At 41.7% G+C, this 17,651-nt stretch overlaps 1 protein-coding gene across 1 annotated transcript in view; it reads left to right on the top strand.

The window, feature by feature from the left end:
* Positions 1–17,651, top strand: part of dph6 (diphthamine biosynthesis 6) — a 59,336-nt gene that overhangs the window by 7,677 nt on the left and 34,008 nt on the right. The window contains exons 4-5 of the mRNA XM_034858511.1: positions 9,225–9,298; positions 10,199–10,317. Coding sequence (XP_034714402.1) covers positions 9,225–9,298; positions 10,199–10,317 — 193 coding nt within the window. The remainder of the gene's footprint in view (positions 1–9,224; positions 9,299–10,198; positions 10,318–17,651) is intronic.

Here is a 17,651-nt window from a genome sequence, read left to right as displayed (position 1 = left end):
TATATAAAAAACTCTATTGCAGCAACTCTGCAACCTCTGAGCTGATGAATAAAGACAAAGACATTTAAGCTCATTAGAGTGATGAGGAACAATAGATGATATCTACGTGTTCCTTTCTGCCAGCGCTAATTAGCAGCACTGTGACATCTCTGTCTTACTGAGACCCAGCTTTGAAAACGATGGAAATGTTACTTTCAAATCTAATTTCATATCCTGTAATGCGTTCGACTGTTTAAAAACACTGTATCTTTTATTTTTTGGATAACTGATATTGCGGGTCAGTTAACACCAAACTCCTCTCCTCCCCCTTTTTTTTCTTCTTCTGGAAAACCAGTAATTTTTTCTTCTCCTGGAGACGACTGGGAAAAGTCTTGAAGAGGTGCACTGAGACCTTTGGCCTTTGTAGATGAAACCTTCCCTTCTATTGGTGTGTGTTAAAACACCTTGTTTTTAGTGTGATAATCCTTTTTTTTTAACTCACACACACTTTTCCCCCTATTCCCTGATTCTCCTGACCTTTATTACACACAATACACACACACACACACACTCCCTCCTCATCCTTAGCCTCTGCCGCCGCTCTATTATCGACATCAGCAGACAAGAGTGGGGCCCTCTGAGATCACAGAGGCAGTCTCTCCACAAGTCCAAACATTCTTTTTCATTCTTCCTACTCCCTCACTCCTTCTTTCTTCCTTCTTCTGGCATCTTTGTCTCCATTGTATTGTCGTCGCACTTTCATCCGGACCCTTCAGAAGCCTGGCACTGCGTTGTTGCGAGTGCCCTGATGGAGGTGTATCCTGCTGCGAGGAAAGAAGGGAAAGGGATTGAGGGAGAGGAGGAGAAAGAAAGGAGCAAAGAGGAGGAGGGCAGGCTGGCTGGCAGGCAGGCAGGCAGGCAGGCAGGCAGGCGGAGGAATCTCCAGTTGAACCAGGAGCTCTGCGGTATTGATTAGGGAGCTGAGGTGTTGTGAGACAAGTCGTTGAGGAGGGGTGTGAACTATAGAGGAGAGGGGGGGCAGTCAAAATCAAACGCTAGCCCTTCTCTGATTACCGGCATGGTGCAGCATTAGACGTACATTGGGGGATCAACAGGAAAATGGATTTCTTTAAAAAGCTGCTTAATACATAAATCATGACCTCTGGGGTCACAGCGGGGGTTTAGGAGATCAGATCAATAACAAAGCTAATGCAAGCTTGTTGTAGCAGGTTTGTGGTGCAGAGAGACCTCTAAATGGTGTTTTTGGAAGTAGCTTACAAGCAAGCCGATGGATAATCACTTTGTAGAAAATGTTCTTTTATTGCATTTTCAGTGCAAGGTTTAAAGCACCACACTTACGGATATATTTCAGCATGGGCTAGTGTAGATTCTTCCAAACAGCTGTCTGTGTCTCTGTGTCGCCTCTCTCTGGGATAGCCATTGTTATCTTTTCCTTTGGTCTGAGAGTGCTTGTATTTATGTTGGTCGACACAGTGGCAGTGGGGTTGAGATTGCAGGCTTGTTTTGCACATGAGGAAGGATAGCATTAGCGCTGAGATAATGGTGCTGTGTATTGTTCGCCGGCCGTGTGGAAGTGGTGGGACAGGATCTATTAGATGCAGGCCCATTTCCCTGCAACTGACGCTAACAGTCCCCACAAACATTAGATAAAGAGCCTTGCCTTAAGCCTTTGTAATTTGTTTGTATTTTTCTGCTTAATGTACTTTGCTCAATCTTGTTTAGCGATGATGGAAGCTGATAGCCTTATCTCGCCTTGCCAAGGGCATGAGCCACTACCACCGCTTGGTTGAACATTGTTCCAATGAAGAATGTGCGTGTATTTATGGTCTTTTTTTTCAGATTTTATTTTGATGCCTGATGAATTGTAGACGTATCTAGCGGTTATTTGCATTTGAGATACTGGCTAATGCGTTTTGTTATGCACTTATGTAAATGCAGCATAATGGAAAGTCTATTACTATAATTTTTCTTTTTGTTTGATTGTTCATATTACAACTTGTGGGAAATGCTTTGATCATTTTCTAAGCCTGGCTGACCAAATTTGATTTTCTTCTCTTTTTGTTATTGTCTGTTTTTTTCATTTGTGAATTTTTTTTCTTCAAAATTCCTTTGGACATCCGTCCTTTCAAAACAAATGCTATTTTTGATCATCACAGATCTATTGTTACATCTTCACTGTCACCCTTGATGAAAATATTGTTTTTTTTCACTCTGCTTTCTCCACAAGAAAATTTGAATCTGAAAAGATGAAATCAGATTTACATGGCTTCCACGGCCTAACCGATTTCTCCATGAGGATTCTAGCCAGTCGGTTTTTTCAAGCCCTGTGTAAAAGTGTGAAGGATAATGCAGCCAGTCACTGACGAGGTTGGACTTGTAATAAAACCATGTAATCTACTCCAAAATTAAGATGGCTTTTTATGTTTTGTTTTGTAAACCATTCCTCTCAGAAATATTTGTGGCAGGCCCCATCACCTCCCGCAGCTAAAGTCATAACCAGCCGTAGAAAAACACTGTCTGGAGTCTGGAGAGTGGGTTAAACCAGCATCACGGCTATATTTTCCTTTAGGTCTCTCTGGGGAGTGTGTGTGCGTGTGTGTGTGTGTGTGTGTGTGGGGCGGGGGGGGAGGGGGGGGTCATGATGTCTGTTGGAGCTATGGAGAGCAGAGGACAGGAGAGCCAAGATGCCAAGAGCCTGGAACCTGACCTCACCAGAAAAACATTTACATTTTGGAGTGTGTGTGTGTGTGTGTGTTTATAGGCCAGTTTTTGACTGTGTTAATATACATGGACATCAGTACATGTGCGTGCGTGGATTAGGTGGTTGTTACAGACCATGAAAAGTTACTGACATAGGTTACCTCTCTGTGGAATGAGACTCCTTCTTTGATTCTGTCCTGCTCACTTTCTCAAAGCTCAAACACTCTTAACTTAGCCAAGTTGGAATGTTGCTATGACAGAGCTGGGGTTATGGCTATGTTTTATGCCCTGTAGAAAACTATTGCTTATTGGAACACCTTATCCTTTTAATGACAAGACCTTTAAAAAGTTACATGATTTCTTGTCATCTTAAAAAAAATCCCATAAAGGCACACAAGTGACAATTTGTTTAGTGTAGAAACAACCATTACAATATTTCATTTAATAAGAGCCAGTAATAACTAAACTTGTTTCCTTGAATTGCAAGTATTCATGGACATGCAGTACATCGATAAACATCTTGTGTCTCCCCGCTGCTTCCAAAAATTTAGTTTTCCGTGCGCTTAGATATGGAAAGCCTCCTTGTCCTTGGGCTGCTGAAACTAGTGCTTTGTGCTTGCTTTGGCCAAGGCACTCTCCCTCCCTGCCTGACGACTGGCTGGGCCTGTGTTTACGTAACCATATATATCTGAGAGGAAACTCATGAAACGTTAATCTCTCTACTTTTTAACCCTGATGAATTTCTACATTTTCCAGCTGTGCGGCATGGCATATTTACGCTCAGGCTCTATCGCTGAAAACAGCTCTGTCATTGTAAATGAATCACTATCCAAGATTAAAGTGTGTGTATGTGTCTGTGTGTGTGTGTGTGTGTGTGGGTGTGTGTGTGTGTGTGTGTGTTTGTGAACTTCAGGCTAGGAAACTGTACAAATACAAGCTCGGCCATGAAAAGCTGCAGTGGTACCTTCATGGATTACATTCTTTTTCATTTCTCTCCTGACCCAAATCAGTGTGCACTGGCCTGTCACTTTTCACATTTCTGTTGGCTGATGAGCGTCCCTCACTCATCGCATTGATGAGACATAGTCTCATGTCATGTCCTCTGTTGGCTGGTCGCACCTGCATCGTGGCCTCGGAGGAGGATAATACCTATTCTGCTTCTTCTCTCCCCTTCTTGGAACTTCTCAGGAACCGGTCGGGGTATTCAGGTTTATGAGCTGCTGGCTTTGTGAGCAGTTTGTTTTTCTTTTTCCACCACTCGGTACGGTTGAGGACTGACGCGTGGTGAGTCATCCCGCCAGCCCATCCACGAACACAAAGGAAGAGCCCTTCTTTCAACAGCTGCTTCAAACAGACAGCCCCACCAATTCACCAAAGGGAATGTCTCTGAAAGCTTTTCAGATCAAGGTTTTGGCCGATGTTTGTTTTACAAAGACATTCGCTAAGCTTGCATGTCCATTTGTTGCTTTATTTTGATGGATCAGACATTGTTCCTAGTATTTTAGCCTCAGTATATATAAGCAGCGTATAATCTTGTAAGCATTAGGTGTAACTTATAATATTACAATTGATCCAAACTAGGGCTGCGCGATATGAGGAAAATATGCGCTATGCAATGATGCTGTTGAAACTTGCCGTAATATTTCTTGCAATAAATAAACCGATATTAAAGTGTGCTCATTTCTGCATTTCTGCTGCTTTCAGTATTCCGCTAAAATACAACAAACTTGTTGAATTTAAATCAAATGTAAGGAAATAATTTCCAACATTCTTTTATTGAACAAATACATTGAACATTCAATAGAACATAAAAGGCACCACTAAAAGTTACATTTTGAAGTGCAGTTTTCTACAGATATTCTTTTTCAACTAACAGTTGTTAGCAATTTGTATATTGTGCCAATTGATATAACGTTAAAAAAACGATATATTGTGCAGCCCTAGTCCAAAATATATCCTGTACCTCGTGCACACTTCTTCCACATCCTATCACTCCTTCACCAACTCTGGGAGTCACCTTGGAGTGTAACCGTACAGAATGGTAATGAGGAAGCTGATTTAAAACAAATAACCAGTGTCTCCTCCTACTAAGCTTCCTGTCAGTTTGGCATGTCTGAGTTGGCAGGACAGCCCAACACGCCCCGGGTCTATGTCCGCATTACATTAAAGACAATCGCTTGACCCTAGCCAGCCCTATTCCATGTACCACGTCTACTTGAGCTGCTACAACAAGGTTCAACCCCCTCCCTCTATGTAGGGGAAGAGGGGAGAACAATCCCATTACATTACAACAGGCCCAGAGCTGATCTAATGGAGACAACATTAAAACCGTGTCGCGTCCACTCACTTACCTGATGGATCCTGGAGCAGAGGGATGGAGAGGAGACAGAGTGTTGGAGAGGAGGAGGAAAAGATAGGAGGCTGTGGGGTCAAATGTGGTGTTGATATGACAGTGCGGAATGGATGCGCAATGTAAAGCTTGTGATGGTACCCCTGTGCCCTTGAGCAAACTGTCATTCAAACCACTTTAATTAATTTCTCCACTTTATCGTCTCCCTGCTATCACACACAAGCATATTATACAGGAGGCCATGCTAGAATAGAAAGGATGTGTCAACAACTTTAGACCTGATAAAGAGAGTATTTTGTAATGGAAATATGTGGCCTTGTGGCTGTAATAGCCAAGATCGGCCAAGGCTGGCTTTCTAGTTGTCAGAACAGAATGAAGCAGGCATTTTGGAAACCCACCATTTTGCAAAATGGAGCTTTGTATTGTTAGGGGTGTATAATTAAGTGCTCATTGTGACAACCATTGAGAGAGAGCTAATGAGGTTTCTGATGTATTCCATATGAACATGAGTATTGCATTTTTAATATTTTATGGCTTTCTAATTGCCTTGGTTGCTGTTAATAGTTTTAACTGTTGAATATTACCCTGACTGAATGTGTGGCATTCGTAAGTATCTTTAAGCTGAGAGCTGATGAAATAGCCTCATTCTCAAGCTGAATTCTTTGCTTTATGATTGTCGCCTATGTATCTTTGGGGCAGATACATATCTTTACCGACGGCATGTCTGCGTCTGTGAATACATTTGAACCACTCATGTACTACCTTACTAAGATGAATGTATATATAATTACAAAGTATATCACACACACTACCTTGATGTAGAGTTTAATGGCCGTATCGTTTCTTTGTGGAGCATGTCTGCTGGCCTTAATCTTCCCCACAGCTGACATCTTAATAACTCAGTCCTCTCCATCCATTTCCACCAGAGACATCCGGATGTGGGGGAAGGATTAGTTTAATGAATTTGACAATTAGTAACAGAAGTTAATGACTGCATGGGGCTAAGTACCCTGATGGACATGGCTGGGGGGACTGAGGGCTTCCATTGCTCTCGGCCATAGATCCTCATTAATAGCTTTTCTGCCTGCTGGAGAGGACAGGGGAAGCCAGTCCAGGCCTTTGTTTAGTCTGCCTCTGAAGGCACTGCTACGGGGTCGCACTGTTGCACAATGCCATGCCAGAATTAGTCCCGCTCAGGGCGTGAGTTAATGCAGGGCCTCAGGTCCTGGATCAGGTGAAGCTTCTTTTAATGAGCTGGGGTCATTAAACGTTGAAAAAAGAAAAGTGACATGGAATCAGGGCAGGCAGGCAGCTCTTTCTTCGAATCTTGTGCCAACAGTCATGGAAAAAAGAAAAGTGGCTTGCAGGTCACAAGAGTCTTGATGACCTCTGCCTTGATTTATCGTCATGTTAGCTTCTTACTCGGATCCCACCTCTAATGTAGTCAAAACATCGTTTAGCCAGATAGCTCTCATAAAGATTTTATTATTATTTATTATTATACTGTGCTTCATGGCTTACCTTGTCGCTTTTATCAGGTATTCCCACTATAAACCATTTTGATAAATTTTTTAGCTTCCATAAAATCAAAGTTTGTATTTTTTATGGCATCATGAATACACATGAAACAATTCCCATAATATCCATCAATTCAGATTTATACATAGATATACCTCTTCTCCGCAATCATTTATCCTACCTTTCCCACAGAGGATGAGAAAGTATGTCTAGAATTTGTAAAATGGCGTCTGGAGCAGCATTAGCTGCCCCCTCATTCCTGCCTGTCTCCTGGTGATAGCATTAATAGCGACAAAAACATAACAGCATCCAAAAATAATCATTTTTCAAAGCTGTTTGCCAAAAGGTCTACTAGCTGGAGTCTCCATTGAAAACAAGGGATGTGTGAGAAATCTGTCTTGTGTTATCATTAGTGGCGAGTATGCCTGGGTATTACAAGGCTGCATGATGTAATGTAATGAGAGCCAGTGAAAAGACAAGCCATTTAATTGGTCGAGGCTGAGTTGAACCTCAGAGGCCTGAGTACCTACATCAGTCTGCCTTCAGAGAGAAGTGGAGACAGAGGGAGGTGGAAAGACTGAAACAAAAGACGAGGATGTTGTTTGCTGATGCTGTTTCAGACCGACTCTGGTCCTGGCAAGTTTAAAAGAACCAAAATGGTGCACTTCTTCTTTAACACTTTTCCTCTGTCTCTCCTTATACTACTCTTTACCTCCTAATATGCCTCTTTAGCAAGTGACAGTTGTATTTAGGGAAAAGGTTATCATTGTATTAGAATAGAGTGCTGGCCCTGAGGCTTACCTAGAATTACATGACACTGCCTGCAGCCCCCTTCGCTCTGTGCTGGCCTGAAATGTTATCAGTCTGACTTAATTACTGTCAGCGGGCAGTGGAATTGACTCTAATGTATATTCCCATGTTGGACAAATTGGAGAGATATTAAAACTTGAGTACTGAATCCCAAGTTCTCAATATCTCTTGGTGTTTAACTTTAGGTCAAAGAGTTACATTCTGGCTGTGTATTTCTCTTTATGTGTTTTACTTCAGCTTTATACCTCACATCCTTTGATGCACCGTAAACACCACACACACACACATGCGCACGTGGCTACACACACATAGAGCACATCCTTTATCTGATAAGCTGGCACACCTACGTGGAGCTTTGTGTGTGAGGTACTGTGTGGTGCAGCGCATTGTCAGGCCCCAGGCAGGGCATGGATTTCATTTAGGGAAGTATCAAAGGTTTACACGCTGTTCGCTTTAATCAGCATGTTTATCAGACAGAGAAAAATTGCAGGAAGGGACCACAGGGAGAAGGAGGGGTGTGGGGGGGGGGTGATCTTAAGGACCAGTAGCCAGGGAAATTGATAATGGCTACAAGGTAATTTACTGGAGACTTGTGCATCCCTCCACTGAATCTACCCTTGCCTCTCTTTCTAATTACAACCCATGTAATGTTCTATAATGAATCTGCAGGTGTGTGTCTGTGGGGTAGGGTCATGAAGGTATGAAGGTAGAGCATATATATATATATATATATATATATATATATATATATATATATATATATATATATATATGTATGTGTGTGTGTGTGTGTGTGTATTTATGTATGTATATATACTGTGTGTGTGTACGTATATATATATAGAGAGAGATACACACACACACACAGCACATTTACATACATACACATGCATACATACTTATACATATATATATGTATATGTGTGTGTGTGTATATATGTGTGTGTGTGTTTGTATATATATGTGTGTGTATGTATGTAAATATATATATATACATGTGTGTGTGTGTGTGTGTTTGTGTGTGTATATATGTGTGTGTATATGTACTGTATATGTATATATATACTGTATATGTATGTGTATGTGTGCAAGCATGCACCCCTTGCTTGCACCTACTGTAGGCTTGTTTGTTTGTGTCACTCCGGATCAAGCTTGTTTCCATGAGAGAAGATTGAACGCATCTCAAGGCTGTGTCAGTATCTCTGGAGTGCATAGTTGTCTCACTGTTTCTGAAATATGAATATGATAGGAAAAGCAATTAGATTAGCCCTTAGCAATATTAAAGATGCATGCCACTCACAGACACAATGCTGCACTGATACTTCAAGTTGTCACTGTGGTCCCGTCTTCCTGCTGGGCGCGTAGAGGATGGAACTCGCAGCCAGATACACTCCTCTCCCGCTCACACTAGACTGCTGATAAAGTCCAGGATCTGCCTTTAGTTGTGCCGGTGCCTCCATTCACACACCCAAGTGTACTTAAAAACACACATGCACATACAGAGCTATTTACGCAACTGTCCAGGGGATATGGGCTGGACCGTAAGGCCTTAATACAGCCAGAGTGTAAACATCCCCACAGGATTGCCGTCCGACAGAAGGAAAGAGCCGTCAGGAATCTGATTTCTTTGTCTCTGTTTCACTCTGTGTGCGTATAATGTTTACACTTTTGCGTGGTTTTGTTCAGATAACAGTTTGGGATACCATTGTAGGTTGTGCAAATAGCATTTGGCCCCATGGGACAGTGACATCATATTGCTGTTACAATGCACGTTGCACATGCTGTAATAATGGAAAAGGCAAGACATTTTTGCTGTTGAGTTTCTTCCATCTTTTCCTCCGCACAGGAAAAAGAGGGTGTCGAGGCAGTGTCTGTAGGGGCCATTCTCTCCGATTACCAGAGGGTCCGTGTGGAAAATGTGTAAGTCATACAGTACACACACGCACACTCCCGATGCAGAACACGCTTTCAAACTGAAGTGCACACACACCCACTGCTTTAGGCCTCTGAACTCGAATGACGCACACTCTGTGGTCCACTGAAGGAAAAGAGTACATCCTCTGTAGTCACAGCATGTTCTAAAACTTGGACTGATTTAGTTTGAGCACACAAACACATACACACACATTGAGTTTTGTTTATGCCATTTTATTTAGACTAGCTTTGATTTTCATGGTGCAGCTCTGTTTTGATGGAACAGTGATTTCAAGATGCACATTCCCATTATGGGTGAAACACAACAATCTTATTAGCAGAAAGACAGGATGGTTTCCTTGTTAAACAGATACCCAGATGTGTTTTTTTTATTTTTGTTCTTGTTTTATTCTTCCGCGCTTTGTTTTTCTTTGCCCTCCGTTGTCTCTCTTTGTTCTCTCTTGCTCTTAACTTACACAGACTGGACTCGGCACAAAAGCTCCCTCTTATTGACAAACCCTGCTGTCAGTCGGCTATTGTTTCCCCTTATACACGCTGGATGCAAACACGTGAACATCCCACGCGTTTATGGAGCTGTAGAAATTTGTGTGCAGACTGGATCCAGTTACCTGCTGTGAATTCGTGTTTCACATGAGTTTATACGACAGACAAGCCAAAGCTTAAGATGGAGTTTTTGTTTTGTCTTTGAATAAAGCCACTGGCAGGTGGGAGCATGTCGTGTGGGCCTATCAGGGTGGCTGCCTTCCAGCAAATAGAGAATGTGCCCAGCCCAAGTTGGCTTTGAAGTAGTTCTGAAGTTGGCAAATTGTCAATACTAACGGCTTTGCATATCCTTCTCTGTCTACGACGTACTCCTATCCCTCTTCTCTTTCACCTGTTCCCCAGATGTTTGCGGCTAGGTTTGCAGCCCCTGGCCTACCTGTGGCGCCGAGACCAAGAGTCGCTGCTCTCTGAGATGATATCATCTGACCTCCATGCTATCCTCATCAAAGTCGCCGCCTTCGGTGAGTTTGTGTCCCACTCTCTTGTGTGTCAGGCAGTTGTTTTTGAACTCTCTTTTTACTTTCTCTGAAGGTGCCATGTTGGTTAAGTGGTGGCACGGGGATAGAAAGGACAGGATTTGGATAAGTGAGGGATAGAAGGGGGAGAAAGGGAGATGTAACCAGAGAGGAAAAAGAGAGGCACGCCGAGTAATGCCCTAATCATTAATCTGTGGCTTAGCAGCAGTGTTGAGACTTGTGCCAGCGGCGAAGGTATTGAAGCAGAGAACAATATGAAAAGATAAGAAGCACAGAAGAGGTGTGAGGGAGGAGGGAGGGTTGGCAGTTGAGAAATAATCACAGGTGATTGCCCCTTACATTAATGCAACCTGTCAATAAGCGACGCATGTCCCCATTGTGTGAAAGAAACACTGCATTCTCTGCTTATGCATAGCCCAGAATACGTGGTCCATGAAGCGAAGATTAAAATCGCTCATTTATGTTTTTCAACTGCTTCAGCGGCACTGGGGGAAGAGGTTAATGTGGTATCACCTGCTCTCTACTTGCCTGTTTTGGAGCCCGAGGACAGGAAGATCAGATTACTGAATAACAAGAGAGAGTAAAAAAAAAAAACTTTTCTTTTTCTTTTCTCAGGTACATGACTTTAAGATCCCTACCTGTATCTACTTGAAAGTGCAGCAGGATCCCTTTTAGACAGTGCCAGTGATAAATGATAATTATGGCTACAAATGGTTCTTCTTACTCTCAAACTACTCATGGCGATAGATCATCATGTAGACACTGTTTACGTGCTGTTAAGTGCTTGTTGTCACCTTTGGTAGCAATCAGCTGAAAAGGGGTCACCAGCTGACTGATGACCCGGAGAGCTGAGCAGCACGTTTAAGATATTCTGCCGATGTCTTTCAACGCCGCTCGAATAACCTCTCATGGAATGCACAAGCTATTTATCTTTGATACTTTATTTCCTGGACCCATTTCTCATTTTTAATGGTCTCATGATAAAGGACTTTTTGGTAATAAATAATATGACTTGTCAGATGCCCGTCAGAGGAGAGATGATGTCAGATTTGAGATTATTTTTCCTCATTCCTTATAATTAGTGTTTACCAGTCAAAATGTATTTTTATTTCCATTGCACTTCTAACAAGATATAATCAAAGTCTGCATTGCACATTAATTTATCAATCATAATGCCAAATTACCCTTCTGGAATAACACACATATAAAGAAAAACCACACCTTAAAGACCTTAGTCACCTTGTAACCCAGCTACCTCCGCCAAGCCTTCTATTCTAAACACAACTTTGTCTAAAAGCAAATTCTTAACATATTTTGGAAGATTATAATTAGAAAGGAAAATCACCTTGGGTGCCTCTGAGTGTATATCTTGGCCTCCCAGTGTAGATGTTTGTGTGAGTATGTGTGTTTTGGCTGCAGGTAAAAGGGAAAGATCTTATCGGCCCTGACTCCTCACCTGTCCCGAGGCAGTGGTAATTAGAAAGGAAAGAATTGAATAGGGGTGCAAGCGCCCAAGGCATTTTAGGCAGCACTCACATAATTGCAGCTTTGGTGGGAGCAGGTCTGAGCAGTAAGGTGTGCTGTTTAGGGAAGATTGGGTGACAGAAGGGCGTACCTGGTGGCCTTTGTTTGTGTGTGTGTGTGTGTGTGTGTGTGTGTGTGTGTGTGTGTGTGTGTGTATGTGTGTGTGTGTGTGTGTGTGTGCGCGCGTGTGTGTGTGTGTGTGTGTGCGTGTGTGTGTGTAAGAGAGTGAGATAGAGAGAGATTTGGAGGAATTTACAGACATCATGAGGAGAAAAACCAAACAACTCTCACAGGGCAAAGGTTAAGTCTGCATCTGAACTGACGGCCAAAACACTTTATGATTCTGTAGTAGTATAAAATGGGTTTTGGTGGGCTCCAAATAGTGAGAAATCATTCAAGATGAATATTTCCTTAATTCGGCACTCAGAAAGACAGGTGGAAATTAGCAGTGAATGGATAAAGAAGGGAAAAAACTGTCTTTTTTAAGGGTGGATATATTCCTTGATGTCAAATCCCTGCAGTGAAAAGACAGCTGTCCAAATGCAGAATGATCGTCTAAGTGAATTCTCTAGAAGCGTTCATTTGCGGGCTGATGGCAGCCTAAAACCACAAAAGGGAGAAAGAGGATTTGTCTTTGAAGATGCCAAATTGCATGTAGAGAAGTAAGTTCAACTATTGGAGTCTAAGGCTATGAATGTCAGAATAATGCTTCTAATTAGCAAAAAAGCATTTCTCTCAAAGGGGAATGCATTTTTCTTTTTGGGAAACTGTCACTTTGAAATGCAATATCTCTTGAGCTAACCACAATAATTGGCAATTCTAAAACCTAGTATTAAACATTCATGTAATTAGTTAATTGATTGATTAGCACAGGTGTATATGAGGGCACAGGTTTAGCAGTTAATTGGTCCTCAGCTCCAAAGATAATTGGCATGTGTGAAATCAAGGTCTATCCGCGGGAAAACCTTTTATCACTGCATGATCTTTTACCCTTCACACGAACATAGAATTACTATGAAGGGAATCTATGTCACAAATTTGGTTTCACTGATCATCTTACCCACTTAAGGACATTGAATAGAATTGAAAATATACCTAAAGGACAAATAATGTTCAAAGACATTAAAGATAATGTACTGAAATCTTTTTTTTTCAATGTGGAAGGCAATACATTTAAATAATTGCATTCTTTCTGTTATCTTAAGAAACAGTTTTTCCCCAATTACCTGCTCTTTATAAAGTTAAGCTCGAGATATAGTGGCAAGGCATATGGATATGAAATACATATGTTTTTAAAGTAGTCTCGCAGTGCAAGAGCTTCCTCCACAGTGCTGCGGAAGAGAGTCTGGCCCTTCCACACAGCATTCCTGGATAGGGGAAAAACATGCTCTGGTTTATTTCCTTTAACCAATCACAGTTGTCTTGGGCGGCACTAAGCCCTAGAAGAAGCAACGGCGCCTCTGCAAAATAGCCTCGTGAAGGAATGCGTTTTGGTGGAACATGTGGTGCTCTGTGGAACTGGTTTAACTCGTTCAAAGTTGTTTTAGTCATGCAACAGAAAACTCAGATTGGACAGATGGTCTAGCTAGCTGTCTGGACTTAACCTGCTGAGGACTGAGGAGCAGTTAACCGCAGTCCTCCAAAATCTACCAGAGGTTTGAATGCCTACACAAAGAAAGTGGAAGGTGAGGAACATCCGGTGGATCTTGCGGGCGGTGCCTGAACAATCCCGGAAATAGAACGTTGTGGATATAGACTAGGGATAACAACAATCAATCAATCAATCAATCAAAATGTATTTAGATAGCACTTTACAACTAGCAGCAGGTATCCAAAGTGCTTAACAAAATAAATAAAATCACAACATACAATAGAAAGAGTAAACATAGAAAACAGTAAAAACAGAAAAGGTTACAAAGAAACAAAAGAACGAAATTGTCACACCACTGCTACGTATTAAAAGCAAGACTGAACAGATATGTTTTGAGTTTGGATCTGAAAAGAGCGACATCTGTAACAGTACGTATATCAGGGGGTAACTTGTTCCAGAGTCTTGGGGCAGCAACTGCAAAAGCTCGATCACCCCACCGTTTATGCCTGGACCATGGGACTTCTAAAACCATCTTATTTGAAGACCGCAACGACCGGTTGTGCTCCAGCACAGTTAAAATTTCAGACAAATACTCTGGGGCGAGACCGTTTAAAGCTTTAAAAACAAACAATAAAATCTTAAAATCTATTCTAAAACGCACCGGGAGCCAATGTAGGGTGTAGAGAACGGGAGTGATGGGAACATGATGGGAAGACAATGACATTCAACAAGGTTGCTGTTATATATTCAGTGCCTTAAGCCCCACACTGGGTTATCCCTTTTAAAAAAATTAAACTTATAAACTTTACTTAAAATTTAAGACAATACACATGAAAGGTTAACTCCTAAAGTTAGCTATCTGGACTATCTCGTTTTACCTGCGAGTCCTGCAACCTTTACTTGCCAGTTCATTTTAAACAGTTGGAGCTGGTGTCAAAGCAGCCTTAAGTAGTTTAAGGATAATGGAAGCATTTTGTTTTGTTATTAAACCTGCTAGACATTGGATCTCTGGGTGAATTTCTTAAACTGAAAAGAAAAAACTGAAAAGATCTATCAATTTATACAGGTTAATTTGGTCCAGGTTAAATTCTGTATGATTGAAAGTACTCCCAGTTTCTTCTTTTTTTTGGGGGGGATTTGTTGGAATGAAAGGATTTCACCTTGATGCAATTGCTGCACAATTCATGCTCCTATTACTCAGCTCACTGGCACTGAATTTTAGATAAGAGCCTGACAAATTTCACATATAACCTTAATCTTATCATCCTTTGTACGGTGCCGCCTCCTTCCCTTCTTTCTTTGCTTTCTATATTTCTCTCTTGCGCGCAAAGATTAGGCGATAGTGAACAGCTTTTGTTTCTGCGCGGGTCTTTGAGAGTGTTGTTTAAAGGCGGATGCAGCTCACCTTCTAGGGAGGAGATGCTTATTTCATCCATTTAAAGGCTAAAATGTTATACATCATGAATCCAATTTTCTCTGCCTTTTCTCTCCGAAGGCAGGGATTAAAGGCGAGCTGTCGGCTGGCATGCCAGATCTTAAGACAACCCGCGGATGTCTGCGATACTGCGCTCGGCTCAGACAGTATCTAGAATCTCCCGGCTTTTAATTTAGCATTAGGCTCAGTAAGCAAAATCACAAGCATTTTCAATTAAATAGGCAACTCACTGCAGTGGGTTTACATGAATCAACTTCTCACAAGGTGGGAAAAAGCCAATCATGATTGTTAAAAAGGATTAGTGCAAAAGTGTGCTCTGGAAATAATTACCATTGACTTCTATGAGGGTAGAAGTGAGAACTGCATTTCCTGTTGAGTTCAGAAGGAGCATGTTTTTTATCTTTTGGTCTAAGAGTTGACTTCAAGAAGTGAGTTTCTACGCAGAATCAAAGGCTTTTCTGGATTTGACTTGTTATTGTAAGCTTTCTGCTGTAGGGTAACTAGTATTATGTCTCAAATGTTTTGCATCAGTTATTCATATCCCCGTAGAAAAAAATAACTTGAATGCCTAAATGGCTTTTGGTTTACTGGTAAACGTTTTATTCTTGGCTAATTTCAAGGCCCTAAAAGTCAACAAGGTTTTTTGAAAAATGCTCTCTCATTACTGGGCTCCCTGGTTTTAAAGTTCACTGAATTTAATTGGAGTTTTTATAGGATAACACAAGGTAAAAAACCCTTTTAAAGGAGAGCCGTTCTTCTCAGTCTCTCTTTGGGAAGCTCCTCTCTCTCCAAAGTGCGGTCTTGCTGTCTCTGGTGGCAGACTAATGGCAGCTTCTAGTGGGCTTATTTGGGTTTAATGTGGCATAATGAGGTTAGGTAATTGGGTTTAGGTCAACTTGTATAACAGGTTCAGAGGAGACAGAGATGTGAAGATCATGTAAATGAGTGGTGTTAGATCGCTGAAGTCTCACACCAGTGGCTACTCAAAGACTTCTCAAGGCATGGATTGTACAAGTGCAAGCTATCCTCATTTTCAAAAGGTTTCAGTAACCTTAAGTCAGTCAGGAACTTCAATTAAGAAAACACTCATACAAGTGCTAAGTGGTCATGGGAGAAATGCCTTCACGTTAATGCCATCTTCATATCATTTTAGCGAGATTTTCACTGTCCTCTTCCCCCCCCCTTGTAAATATCAAATCATGTATCATGTATTATTTAAGAGCTGAGAAGTTAATGAACAAAAAAAAGTGGCATCCCCTCAGCAATTTGGAGCCAATTATTAAAATTTGTTAAAAGGCATGACTAATTAAAGAGGATATTTAAATGGGATTGAATTTTAATGCATTTTTTTCTCTCCTGCCTTATTACCTTTGTGGCAGGGTTAAGATGAGAGGATGTTGCGATTAGATATTCTCACACTAATTAAGACCACAGATCCCCTGGGAAGAGAATAAGGGCCTGCTCATTCTCTCCCTCCACACTCTCTCCTCCTTCCCTCCCTCCTTCCCTCCCTCTGTCTCTGCCCCGTAGTGCTGGACCACCGGGGCTCAGAGGAGAGACAGCTGGGATTAAGATGAACCCGGGATTGAATGCGACGTCCTTCCTTCACGTTCCCTCACCCTTTTCTCTAGTCTCCCATCCATTGCTCCCCATGGGGCCCACCGATGACACGCTAACCTTTGAGGTTGTCAGGCCATGAGAGAGGAGATATTCTCACATTACGATTAACTTTGTACCTTTAATTAAACACATGAACGTGCCGATGAGCGGGACCACGTGAAGCCTCGGCGTAGAGGAGCTAAATTGGATTTTCCAATGAAATTATTCAGGACAATTTCAGCTATTTCTTGTTATTGCGATGGCATTCCTGTCACAACTGCACGTCACTTCATATAGGTCATCAGTAATGTGTTAATGATTATGTCAGTCAATTAAGAGGCGGCCACAGAAAAAATGAAATGTTGGAGAATAAGGTGAGCATCGTCAGTGACCATTAAGATGTAATGTTTGGTTCCAGTAACTTTGCCCTCATATTTTTGATAGCAATCAGGTTTTCCACAACACATGATGGCAGGGCTATAAAACTGCACGGTTTGGAATTTCCTGAAATGTAGCATTTTACATTCATGTCCTGTTATGTTTTTACTGTTCTATTCTTTGTTGAAAGCACCTGGTACTTGGGGCTTTTTCCCTGTCGGAACAGTGAGGAATGTACAGTAGGAAAGCACTTTTTTGGTGAAAGGACTTGTTTACAGGGTGAGATGCAGTTCAGCTCGGTGCCATCAGGAACTGGGGTTTGAAAGACAAAATCGGGATTTAGTGTCACAAAGCAGTAAAACCCTTCGACACTCAACAAGCTGAGAAAAGTGTTTACGGTTTAAGTACACCTTTTTATTCCTGCTAATGTACATAATCCCAAAAAAAGAGTGATCAAAGTGCTAATCTTTGGGTGAAGCTATGTGTTAGATGTGGATCTTATTAAAAGGACTGGAGGGCTTTTCTAGAAGTCTGCTTGGTTGGTTGGTTTTACTTATTTCTTTTGTCTAGAGGGTGAGCTTGTATTTTAGGAGGGTGGCACCACTGGGTATTCATACAAAGTTTTCCTCCAACCTTCTCCCCCCTCCTTCTATTCTCTCCCATGCCTTTGAGTCACTTCCATGCGCCATTTCAGGGGAAGGGGAGGGAAAAAAGCAAATAAACAAGATCTCTTTCCAGAGTTTATATTCTCAAAGGGAACTCGATGAGGGGGGTGGCAGGCAAGGGGGCGTG

The sequence above is a fragment of the Etheostoma cragini genome, chromosome 20 (genome assembly GCF_013103735.1).
Source record: "Etheostoma cragini isolate CJK2018 chromosome 20, CSU_Ecrag_1.0, whole genome shotgun sequence".
NCBI lineage: Eukaryota > Metazoa > Chordata > Actinopteri > Perciformes > Percidae > Etheostoma > Etheostoma cragini.
Note: the sequence above shows the minus strand (reverse complement) of the source record. Positions and strands in the feature narration are given on the sequence as shown.